The sequence below is a fragment of the Coturnix japonica genome, chromosome 1 (assembly GCF_054131305.1).
Source record: "Coturnix japonica strain WE chromosome 1, WE-NBRP24, whole genome shotgun sequence".
NCBI lineage: Eukaryota > Metazoa > Chordata > Aves > Galliformes > Phasianidae > Coturnix > Coturnix japonica.
This window is the reverse complement of record NC_140663.1, coordinates 61414326-61426864: the sequence shown is the minus strand read 5'-3', so window position 1 is coordinate 61426864 and position 12539 is coordinate 61414326. Positions and strand designations below refer to the sequence as shown.

At 36.4% G+C, this 12539-nt stretch overlaps 1 protein-coding gene across 34 annotated transcripts in view; it reads left to right on the top strand.

Moving 5' to 3' along the window:
- C2CD5 (C2 calcium dependent domain containing 5) overlaps window positions 1–12539 on the top strand; it is a 63891-nt gene that overhangs the window by 5621 nt on the left and 45731 nt on the right. For 12 of the 34 annotated variants that reach the window (XR_014944305.1, XM_085542226.1, XM_085542191.1 and 9 more), the window contains exons 3-8: window positions 203–374; window positions 2656–2751; window positions 3309–3464; window positions 5396–5594; window positions 8128–8279; window positions 11066–11260. Coding sequence is in view for 32 of the 34 variants with exons in the window: in XM_085542226.1 (XP_085398352.1) it covers window positions 203–374; window positions 2656–2751; window positions 3309–3464; window positions 5396–5594; window positions 8128–8279; window positions 11066–11260 (970 nt within the window). In the remaining 2 variants the exon portion in view is untranslated. Of the gene's footprint in view, window positions 1–202; window positions 375–2655; window positions 2752–3308; window positions 3465–5395; window positions 5595–7024; window positions 7150–8127; window positions 8280–11065; window positions 11261–12539 lie in introns of all 34 variants that reach the window. The other 22 variants (XR_014944308.1, XM_085542286.1, XM_015869602.3 and 19 more) reach the window with 4 other exon arrangements.

The window sequence follows — 12539 nt, the reverse complement described above, 5'->3', positions numbered from 1 at the left end:
CTTGTTCCAGGTTTTCAGCATTATATGAAGGGCAAAATAAAAAGAAGGCATTGTTTAGATCCAGGAAGTAGGAATTAGATTTATCTGTATCACGTCTCTGTACACAACTGACTCACCTCTTACTATGCTTGTTTTTCCAGAAGTGTTCCCCTCCTTTTTTCTTTTTTAAATATTCAAATTCCATGTCAATATTTGTTTCTAGGTAGATGACGAAGAGCTACAAGATGAACCTCTCCAGATCACAGTTCTTGATCATGATACCTACAGTGCTAATGATGCAATTGGCAAAGTATACATTGATATTGATCCCTTGCTCTATAGTGAAGCAGCTACGGTTATTTCAGGATGGTTTCCAATTTATGATACCATCCATGGTAAGATTTGCTAATTTAAAACAATGTTGTTTTGCCTTGTTGCTTTCTGTAAGCAGTCTTGGAAATGTGTAATAATTTTAGCTTCAGGAGCTGGAAAGCTCCATTTATGGTGCTTTTATCAGGTCTTTGATAAGTTAAGAATGCCGTCTAAAATCATTGACAAAGTACTCCTAGGGCTTTTCATGTTTAATAGCAATAACAACCATATATGAAAGATGTCTGATATTTCCGGCATAAGAAAGTCTCAACTACTGTGCCAGAATCTTAAGGCTTGGCAGAATGCCTTTCATAAAATTTGTGACTAGAGGAAAACATCTTCTCATACTATTTAAAATAGTTACTGGAAATAGATACTGGAAAAATCAGTTTAAAAAAAAAAAAAAGGTTGAACCATACTTGTTCAATTACTTTGTGTTTACTAGAATATATTTTTGCTGAAGTTACTTAGGGTGTGCCTTCCTGGTCTGCTGGATAAGCTTCATTTGAGATGAGAGGACAGGATATGGCAAACATAAAATGCAGGGTGAAACTCCATTTCCCTGCTAGCAGTCCTAGGTAGAATTCTTCAGAGTATCTTGAGGATACAAGAAAATGAAGTTAATGATGCTGTTGCCTTAGATTTTTAAGGAAGCAGAGCTTTCATCCCAGAAAGTTAAGGTCCATTTACAGCAAATTGTCTTCTCGAATACCTTACTGCAGAACATCTGCATGGTTATTAGTACTGTCATAGTTTATTATACAGTGGGAATTAAATGACTTAACTGTTTTAAAACCTGATTATATCTAGTTGGCGGAAAAGCAATGGTAGTATTTATTGGATGGTCATAACCAGTGACAGTTTTTTTCTTTGGGTATTTCTAATAGTTATAGTGAAAAAGGTTCTTAAGAAATATTGCATGTTTTGTTATTTTATAATTGTACACCCATTTTCTTATTGGATGCTTTCTTTTGAGCTCTTGTCTCAAGATGTGTGCAGTTGTCTGTCTAAGAGAATTAGACCTTCCTGTATTTTCTAGTTCTGTTGGCTTTTCACAGCTCTACTTAGATAAAATAAAACTTCTCTTATTTCCATGCCTGTAGCAGTAGATTCTAATTAACTCAGTGCTTGGCAAACATTAGTTAATGCTTTCTTCAAAGAAAGCAGACATTTATCTATATTTAATCTTTTTTCTTGCTCCATAACATGATTTTTGTGTGAAAACGTGTGAGCTTGATGAGCTTCCTGTTACTGTAAATGTAAGCTTCTTTGTACCAGCAATAGGGAAGATAATTCTGGGTGACTTCGCTGCAGTAATGTCAGTCAGTCTGTAAGTTTAATGCTTTTGTCTGAGCTGGATATTTCTGCGATAAAGGCTTCTGAAGTCATTAGAGATCAGATTCATCAAGAAGTTTAGCCCTCAATATGTCAGAATCCATAATAATGTGATGTGAAAGGATTTGGTTAGTGGGTGCAGGAGAAAAGGAGTAAGCTCAAAATAAGAGCAGAAAAATCTGAAAAGGAATGGTTATCCAGCTCTATTAATAACATTTAGTTCTAGCCAAAATATTATGCTTTACCTAAAAAAACTGTAATACCTTATTTTATATATTTATTCACAAAAAATTTTACATTGCCTGCTTTCTGGTTCTTAGAAGAACAGTAACTATTTTCAGTGTATTGAGTTCAGCTTTACCATGATCTTGCTACTATTTGAGGGAGAAAATGTGAAATGCTGTAAACAACACAAAAAAATCTTTTGATGTGGACAGGACTAGGTTTTTCTATAACCTAAAGTAGTCCTACCTTTTTTTTTTTCTGAGTACGTCCCAGGACAGTATCACAGAACATACCTACTGATTTCTTGTCCTGCCAGCACTGATGATAGCAGCTCAAGGGAGCAGAGGGAGTGCTTGCTCCCTGCAGCTGGGTCCACTGCAATAGCAGGCAGCTGATGGCTTGTTTTCCCAATCTAAAATCCTGTTTGGTGCAGCAGGTATTTGATGATTGTTGCTTGTGAGGCTTCAGCCTCAGAGGCTGGGCAGAACTAGCAGCTTCCTGTGAGAGGGCATCTCTGTGGCAGACTTGAAGGCAGGGAAAAGCTGTCCTGCTCCTTAGCCCAGGCTAGAACTGACATGTTAGCAGTCAGTTGAACCGGGCAGTTTTAATAGGATTGTGTTATGTTCTTTGAAGAAATACTATCTCAGTGGTAATAGAAGGTGCATCAGTTACTAAGTAGAGAGATTACAGAATGGCTAGTTCTGTATTGTTTTTTAATACCGTTTCATGTTTTCTTTTTGATAGGTATACGTGGGGAGATTAATGTGGTGGTAAAAGTAGATCTCTTCAATGATTTGAACAGATTCAGGCAGTCATCGTGCGGAGTAAAGTTTTTTTGCAGTAAGTAGAAGAAAAAAGGGAAAACCAAGTTTTTTTTTTTCCTTCTTTCTTTACTGACTCTGTTTCCCTCCACCTGCCAGCTCATTGCATAAATGCACTGTGGATTACATTGACAGTAGTAGTAAATTCAGAAAACGTGCTTAGTTTGCTTCTTTTTATTTTACTTTTTTTTTTTCTTTCATATATATTTCGAAGCAGTGTAGATATCTTTCCTTTTTCCCACATCTTTCTGATCATTACGTTACTTTGGGTGAATATTCTGTTAAAGAGGCACAAAGCCAAAACGTTTCAGCATAGTAAATGCTTTAGCAGCATTGTGACCAGTACGCTGGACAGTTACTGGTCTTACAGCATCTCTCAGAACAAAATTGCTTTGGTATGTCTACATTTTAACAGATGAACCTTCCTGATATAGGAAGTAGAGCTTAACAGAAAAAAAATTGCATTGATTACATTCTGGAATCACTTACATCAGTGTCTAGGTGTAATTTTCTATTTGTCTTTGTATTCATTTCTCTTAGACACATATCTTGCATCTTTTTATATTTCTTTAACAGCTACATCTATTCCGAAGTGTTACAGAGCAGTAATAATTCATGGATTTGTGGAAGAACTGGTAGTTAATGAAGACCCAGAATACCAGTGGATAGACCGAATACGTACACCAAGAGCATCAAATGAGGCTAGACAAAGACTCATTTCTCTAATGTCAGGTATTAAACATGCAGGCTGCAGTGGCTATTGCTGCTTTGCAAAAGAAATCACCATTCAAATTAGTGACTTAATTTTGAGATGAGACTGTATTGTAATTTTTGGTATTAGTTCTTTATTTTTCTGATTCACGTTGTCTCATGTTTCAGAAGGTTCTGTTGTCCTAACTGATGACTAGTGTGACAGAAAGTCCACCCCACCCGTCTTGGCGATGCCATACTGCTATGTGATTTGTTGGTTGTTTTTAGCAAAGCTAACAAAAAAAAAGCGGAACTCCCTTGTAGATGTTCTTTACCCATATGAAGACTATTAGTAGAACCTTGAGTCTAACGAAGACAGCATAAATGACTCTACCGTCTTTGCACTACATTGAAGTATGTGAATGAGTATCTGAAGCACGATCTCACACACAGTGTACTAATACATATCTTATTTGTCATCTTTTGTAAGTCAAGATGGTCTCATTGTTTCTGAGGAATGCTTCTGCATTGCCTCGCAACTCTTCAGGATATGCTTACAATTTTTGGAGAGACTAGTCACTAGAATTCTAATTTATACCTCCACAGTATCAGTTACCTTCACAGATTTTCTGTCTTTCTATTTGTCTGGTATTGCTAACTTCCATGTTAGTAACCAAGGTCCTCATCTCTGTGACAGTGGAGCAGAACAAATGAGTCCTGCACTAGAGACTAGAGGACCTGCACACTAAGGCAAGAGACAACCAGCTGGAGGTGTACAATACTGAAGGTGTAAGGAATATAATGGGATGATGAAAAAAGAATCCGTAGAACAATAGACAGTGGCTTCAGTTCTCTAATAGGCACTTAATGTTATCATGCTTCTTGTATATACAGCCATGCTTCAGGGCAGATACTAAGAGAAAAGGTAAATTTTGTTTTGCAAATGTATGGAGATTTTTAGTAAGAAGTGCAACCTAAACAGAATATGGAGGTGATACTCAGTATCTTCATTAGGAGAACCAGTAGATATTGTGGGAATACTTGGTACAGTATTGCCATAACTGATGTGAATCATTAAAAATTTAATTAAAAGAAGCTTTGGCTCCTCTGTTACGCCATTTTACAGGATTAACATTTGTAAATCCCTTTTCTTGCATAAAAGGTGAAAGTGAGTAAAAGAGCGCATGTGGAAGCATTCTGCTGTGTTTTATTACTGTTCTTATTCATGGCAGTGACTAAGGGGCCTCGTAGTAACACTGTTTTATGCCATGTAATACAGTGCTTCATTTTGCTATCATTGATTTGTGTCTGAACAGTCCTGAAGAAGTCTATAACTTAGCATGGCTGCAGTCAGAACTGACCTCATTCTGTGGTGTGTGATGAGTCTTACTTACAGTAACAGGGGTTTTCAGTCTTTGTGTAGTTTATTGTTTGCAGTAGTAGTGTATTTGGTATTATATTTTGCTTACTTTGTGTCATACATTGTATTTATTGTATGAGGTTATGAAATAAAGTATGAATAAGGTTAAATTAAGTTAAATAGGTTTTGAGTGTTTGTAAATACAAAAGTAATAGATTTTCATGTGGGTTTCAAAGGTGTTGCAATAGATTGAACTGTTTGAAGGAATGTCTATAAACTCTTGTGTTCTAGCACGCATCTTCACCATCCATTTCTCTGTCTCTGAATAAACAAAAAGGAGAATAGCTAATGAGAATTTGAACTAAATAAATACATTACTAAATAACAAACTATAGCTGCAAACAGAATAGATATAGGAGAAAAGAGTGAAAGCTAATGAAACATCACTCTGTGCTATCGGAAGCAGAGGTTGTGCTCAACCTAGTTATATAAAATCAGAATTATCACCTGTTTTATTGATCTGCAGTTTCAAAATCAGAGAGGACAAAGCCCAAAAGAAAATAGGAAAAGTTCACTGCAGTTACCTATGAGCTTTTCACCTTTTGTGTTCTAGGTGAGCTGCAAAGGAAGATTGGCTTGAAAGTCCTTGAAATGAGAGGAAATGCTGTTGTTGGTTATTTGCAGTGTTTTGATTTGGAGGGAGAATCTGGACTGGTAGTACGAGCCATAGGAACAGCCTGCACGTTGGATAAATTAAGTAGCACATCAGCATTTTTACCTGCATGTAACTCTCCATCCAAAGAAATGAAGGAGTAAGTATGATTACTAGCTTTTAGAGGAACAAACTTCATTTCTTTTCATAGTCATTCAGTTTTATGTATCAGGTGTGATTTTTTTCCCCCTTCCCCCCTCCAGAATCTGTTTTCTTTTGCAGTTTTTTTCTTTTTTTTCCTTTTTTTTTTTTTTTTTTTCTGGAGCTCAGTTTTATATTCTACAGTTTTGAAATGATGTGGATTACTTATGTTATTTCTTTAGAAGCCAGGGTGGTTTTATGGCTTGTTTTGTATTTATATTGCTAGCAAAAGTATTATCCTTGGTCTGGGGTTCACCAGTTTCCCAATGAATGATTAGTGTTGCAGTTACTATGTGTTTGTACAACAAATGTTTCTATGGAGACTTAAATACAAGGCATATCATTAAGATGTTCTAATTGGAGTACAGTCAAGTTTGAGTGTCTGTGCTGAGCATAGAAGGTTTTGCACAGTTCAGTCAGTTTTTTAGAGAATGACCATGAAGTAGGCTCATCTTTTCTTGTGTCCTTTACTTTTTACTGTTGCAGATCAGGTAGGGCTAAAGCGTACTTGCAGAGTTTACTGTTTATGATGGGAAAAATATATCAGAAATCAAGGAATTCTACTGCAGCACTAAAAGCGGTGTGCACACAAATTTTTAACGTGCAGAGAAGTTAGTAGGGAAATACTTGCAGTCTCTAAATTGTTGCTTGGATAAATTAGTTACTTTATTTTTGATACAGTCAGCCAATTTGTAGAAGGAAAAATCAGCACTACAAAGTATACTACTTCCGTAATGTTCCCTGACGTCTTTATTAACTTACTGTTGTGTTACTGCACTAAAAATTGGACATTTTCTAGGAAGCAATGTGCTCTGGCTTCTCAGAAGTAGTTTTCTTTCTGAAATAATAGCTTGTTTAACTTGTCTTTGTTTTAAAACTTTGCCATCAAAAGAGCTTCTGGATACATTGCAGCATGAAATAACAGTGATTATTTAAAGCAAACAAACAAAAAAACCTGGACCTGGCAACCACCATCTTAAAAGGCTTTTGTAGATAACTCTGGAGTGAAAGGTGGAAATTTCATCCCCCAGATAATCCATGTTTAGCAGCTTGGTAGTGAATGTTGATAGAATCGTTGTCCCTCAGTCTTAAAATATGAGACTGTTTCTCAAAGCCAGCAAAGTCAACTAATGCTTCTTATTATTGGCTTTACTAACTTGATGCACTGTTGCCAAAAATCAATTTATGATCATAAGCTAGTACTTAAGCTGTTCCTTTCTCTCCTTATTTCATCTGGACTCTTGCATGCTAGGAATTAAAATTCTTAGTCTGCTTAAAATAAGAGATCTCCTCTAGCTAAACTTCCCTGAAATCATTTATAACATAACTTTGCAACCTGTTTGTATGTATTGTTTTCTTTTCTTCCACCTTGGCTGCAAATTCTCTCAGGTCTCCGCTGGTTCATCCGCCAAGCCATGGATGCCGCTCGACTCACAACAGCCCTATTCACACTGCTACTGGCTCACGACTTACTCAGAACTTCTCTGTGTCTGTTCCCACTCTCATCTACACTGGTACGAGACTGCTCAGACTCAAGAGCTGGGGAGAGGCAGGCCACAAGGCACAGTGGTCGCAAAGTGCAGGCAGGCAGGCAGTGTAGGCAGGTACCACCCATCTTTTCTCCCTCATTTTCTCATGGAGAAACCTTCTGTTGTCAGTGAAGAGCTCTCTGTGCAGCTGCTGAAACAAAGGCAGTAGTTTCTTGAAAGTGCATCAGTCTCTTCCACAAAGCCACACTCTTTGTTCCTCTTTAATAAACTTCTTTTCTAAGAAATTCAGTAAAAATAAGTTGATAAATCTGAGTAACATTCGTTGTGATACAGTACTTGTGTTACCACGTTTTGGTTGACGTTCGTAATTGCTTTCAGGCATAATTCAGATAAAATACTTAGGTTTTAAAGTGGTTACATGAAGGGTATGTGCCATTTGTGGAAGAGACAGCTTTGGAGAGCAGGTAAGTCAATCTGTGCATAAGTGAACTGTTTGTCAATATAGCTGTACCCATAAAGATTCTCCTCTTTGCTCTGTTTTTAGCTGTGGCATGCTGTTGATGCTATAGGATAAGGAAACATTATTTTTTTTTTCTTTAAATGTATATGTGTGTATATACATATAAATGTATGGATATGTATAAACACAAATATAACTTGAAATCATTTTTTCTTCATTCAACTAACTAAAACATTGTGTATATGACTAGATTTTTAAGCCATGAACTCTTTCCAATTTTTTCTTTCGCATATATATTCTTTTTTTTTTGGACCCATCTCATGCCTTTCATTTGGCTTAATTGTTTCATCGTAGATTATCAGCATCTATCTGTAGAGTGCTGAGTGGTAAACAGCATTTGCCTTTGGCCTCATCCCCAGTCTCGCACCTAAGGAATAGCTGCTGGCCCTGCCCCAACCCCATCCTGGTGTTTGGATCATGCTGCTGTCAGCCAGGTCCTTTGGCACAGGATTACTGAATGTGTTTCCACCTTCTTCTGGCAGGATTCCCTTCAATGAAGATCCCAATCCCAATACTCATTCATCAGGACCCTCCACCCCTCTGAAAAACCAAACCTATTCCTTTTCACCTTCCAAGTCCTACAGTCGACAGTCCTCTTCTTCTGACACAGATTTGAGTTTGACACCCAAAACTGGTAAGGCGCTTCCACCCACTTTTTGTTTAATTTGTGTTTCTCTTTTTATATTTTCATTCAACCTCTTTTTGCTTTTTGACATTTAAGTTATCAAAATTATGTTGAAATTGGAGACTTCAGGTAGCACTTTAGTGCACAAAAGAATTTCTGTAGGCTGAAAATTTAAATCCTGCCTTATGTTTCCACTAACGTGGAACACAACTATGTTCAGTCCTGAATAAAATATTGCAGAGCATTAAGGGTGTCTGAAGTAATCACCTTTTTCTTATTTCCTCCATTTCATATTACATACAGATCGTGGGAGTTCATTTCTCACCATAATATGTTAACAGGCAGTGTTCTTGCTAAAGCTGTAATTTTCTAGCATTATGTATTGTCCCGTAGGTGTACTGTTGTATACGCATCTCTGTGACTATTTAACTCCCTCTTGCAAATGCCGTAGTAGAAATCGTGCAGCTGCTGCCTATTAAATTTTCTTGGCACATGGAAATTACACACCCAGTCTAATTGTTGAAGGTAACCTACATAGTACTTCAGTCATCATCTAAAAGCATTTTTCTTTCTTCCTTGTTCTATCAAATTTCTTCAGCTTGTTTCCTTCCCTTTTTCTTTTTAGTCTGTGGTTACAATCATGGCAGTAACAATGTCAGCACAACTCAAGGAATTACATGGTTTATTATTATGTGGCCAGTGCCCTGAGTTTTACCAGCGTAGTGCTAAAAATGTAGCAGAATTGTTTATTAAAGCTTGGTTGTTTTTAAAATGGTGTTTTAAATTGTGGTATTTGGAGCTCAGAACATTCTTGTTTCCATCTAATCATGACAATTTTTTAAGTATGTTAAAATAGTTGATTCAGCTTTACCTAATAGCATCCCTTCCATGAACCTTTCAAGAATTCTCCCCAGCACATAAGTGTCGTACTGCATTCACATGCACCTGTAATAAATGTTTTGCCTAGTTTATTCTCCAAATTTCTGTTGAAAATGTTCCAGATAAGGAAGATGACATTCTTAGCTCTGTCATCGCCTTCTTGTTTAAAAAACAACCAAACCAAACCAAACAAAACAAAGAAACAAACAAACAAACAAAAAAAGGCCCAAAGAAATGACAACAGAGACAAACAAAGACAAAAAACCCACATTACCACTTTGTTCATTGGTCCTTTTGTGTACGTGATGATGAGTGTGTTTGTTTTAGCGAGTATTTGAAAATGTGTTTGTTTTGATCTGGTTTTCATGATATGGACCTTGTGGTATAAAGGATTTAAATGTTACGGTGGTGGTTGTATCTGTAGGTGTCAATATTCTGAATTTATGAAGGTGGCAGCAGGGTTTGTATTTGTCAAGTTTTTGAAGCAGCAGCCTTAACTTGGTTGCTGGCAATGTTTTGTAGTTGGATGGGCCCTCTCTTTTGATCCATTTGTTTATCATTAAACCAGATTGTATAATTGCCACTTCTTAGGAATTTTGAGGTATGTGGAGAAAGCAAACCCATGTTCTACCTGTCTTTTTAGTATCAGAACAGTGGGTGTACTTTTGCTTGCTAGCACTTTTTATCAGCTTTTAACTCTGCTGCTGAATCTTGTCTTAAGAAGATCTGCCAACTGCATTTCAAGTTCACGATCTGGGTGTTTCATACTAAATTCTGAATCTCAATAGCTTAGAGAACAACATCGCTTAGTAATTTGTTTTACTTGAAATACTATACAAAATAAAGTACAAAATATGTTTCCATAATGTACTGAATTCATTCTGTTGCTTCTAACAATACATGGTACATGTTAGGGCCTCTGTTTTCCTTTCCAAGGACTGTAATGTTATTGGAATATTTCTCTGGAAAGTTAAGAAAGGTTAGTACTAAAACAATATCTGTTGTTGTATTGACACAAGCTGTTAAACGTAACATTTGAGATACCAGATTGACTGATGTGAAAAATGAAATATTTCCTCATTTTTCTGCAATACACGATAGTGTTTTATTTCTCGGTCAGGTAGCTGGTATGTTTGCGTGCTTTAGATGGAGACTGACCTGGAAAAGAGAGTGCAGATACCACAATTTCACAGTGTGAATTGTTAATCAGGAGAGATGGAAACTTGGATCTGCTTAGGCATTCAGTTTTCAGTAGCTCCAAATCAGGAGACTGCTATATAGCCTCTGTATTTTCTTGCAGAAAATACAGCCCTGGTTGCATTGTAAGTTCTGGTCTGTATACGCCCTAAATAAAAGGGGAACTTTTTCACTTGTGAAAAGGCCTATTTTGGTTTGAAACTGGATTTCTTCTGTGTGTAGCGATCTATTTTGTGCTGCTGCAAACTAAGTGGATTATTAAACTGTCGACAAGCATAGCATATTGCTTGATGTGATATTTGGAGGAAATTGAAAAGGTGGGAACTCCTTTTCTTGATGGGACCTTAGAATTCAACAGGATATAAGGCTCCAAAGAACTTTATACACCAAAGTGATGAAAGTAATCTCTTATTTAGCCTTTATTCCATAACACCTATCAAATTTTGTATACAATTTAAAAGAAATGTTAGATTACCAAGGCTTTTTAATAAAATGAGGTAATTTAAAAATAATCGGCTTGTGATTTTTGATAACGTGCTTCTCATTCATATTGTGTAGCTGTACTGTCATTCCATTTCTTTGTATGTTGAGGAATAGTTTAGCAGTGAGTGTGAGTTCATTTGGAGGAAAAAAAAATGCTTCATTTTGTTTTCTTTTTTCTGTTTCTTTAGTCATCTTCTGAATCTACATCTTTTTGTCTCTATTACTTTCCTCCACAGCACCTTCCCCACAGGGACCTAGGATTTTCCTGTTTCCCAGCTCCCCTACACTCTCATGTGATTCCCCACATCTTAAAAAGTCCTGTCTCCTCCTCTCGGGGTCTAGCCTTTACCCTCTACACTCTAGCCATGTCAGCCCAGTTGTTCTGAGGAAAAGTGTTTCTTTCACTGAAGAGCTGCTTCTGGCTGCTTCTGGTAGGATCAATCTATTATGGCCTTTTAAACATATTAAGCAAATGTTGTTGCTATTTTATATAGGGACATTTAACACACAGCCTTCTATAACCCGATGTTTTTGTTAGCCTCTGAAAACTGCTGGCTACATGACTATCCATACCATCTCTCAGCTGTGCCCTAGAAGCTTGTAACAGCTTCAGAATTTCACGCTGTAGAGGATTTGAAGCATGTAATTCACGCTAAAGAACTTCCTTGTTTCCCCTCCCAGTTTTCTTTGGTAACTGGACTAAATTAATTGACTTTTTATTTCCCCCTTCTCATTCTCTTCAGTTTGTTGTTACTCTGTTTTGCATGGAACAAGCACTTGCTCGTTAATTCATTCATAATTTTTGGAATTCTGGCTATCAGATGGCTAGCAACTCTGCTCTTTAATGTGCATCAAGCAAAGTTTATACAGACTTTATTCGTACTGCACCTTTTTCCATTCCATTGGCATGCATTTAAATTGTTCAGTTGATATTAGTGCCTTTTTTTTCTGTAGAATCTACTTTAATTAGTTTGATTTTTTTTTCTTTGTCCAGTGTTGATTCTGTGTTTGTCTGTATTTACTATTGTATAGTCCCTGACAATAATATTTAGATCAACGCCAAATAGTTAAAAGCAATTAAAACTTGTTTAATGGGACTATACAGATACTAATCTTATTGTTTCCTTATCCAAGAACAGCTAAAAATATTCATTAGTAGTTATAGTCTTTATGTAGTATATGTAATATATGTAGTATATACTTAAAGTATGTGTAATTAAATAGCAGTGAGAGCCTAGTTAATTTTTGTCAATGTTAGAAATGAAATTAACGTATATTAAGATCAGTATTTCTAGATCTCCCTTTATTTTCTTAGAAGTAAGTACACTTTGATGTATATGTACAATCTCATTCATGTTTATTTGATGCTTAACAGCAAGAGAAAGGTACCTTTCAAGTGTTTTAATTAGTTAGAATTACTGTAAAAGAAAATCTTGCCTTCACTCACAAGTGTTTGCACTGTAGTGTGTTTGTACTTCATCTTGCTCCTGACACGTCTTTTGTTCTTTATCCTTAGTGCTTTCCTGAATTTAGGTGCATGTTATTGCAGTGCCCAGTTAGCACTGATGATTTTAGAGATGAAAAGTACCAGTGGTAGCGTATTTTTAGGCTTGAAAATGTGATTTACCAGCATTGTTTTTATTGTAGGAAAACCACAATCTTGGTATGTGCTTATTTTTTACTTTTTTTGCTTTCTAACCATAGAGCAAA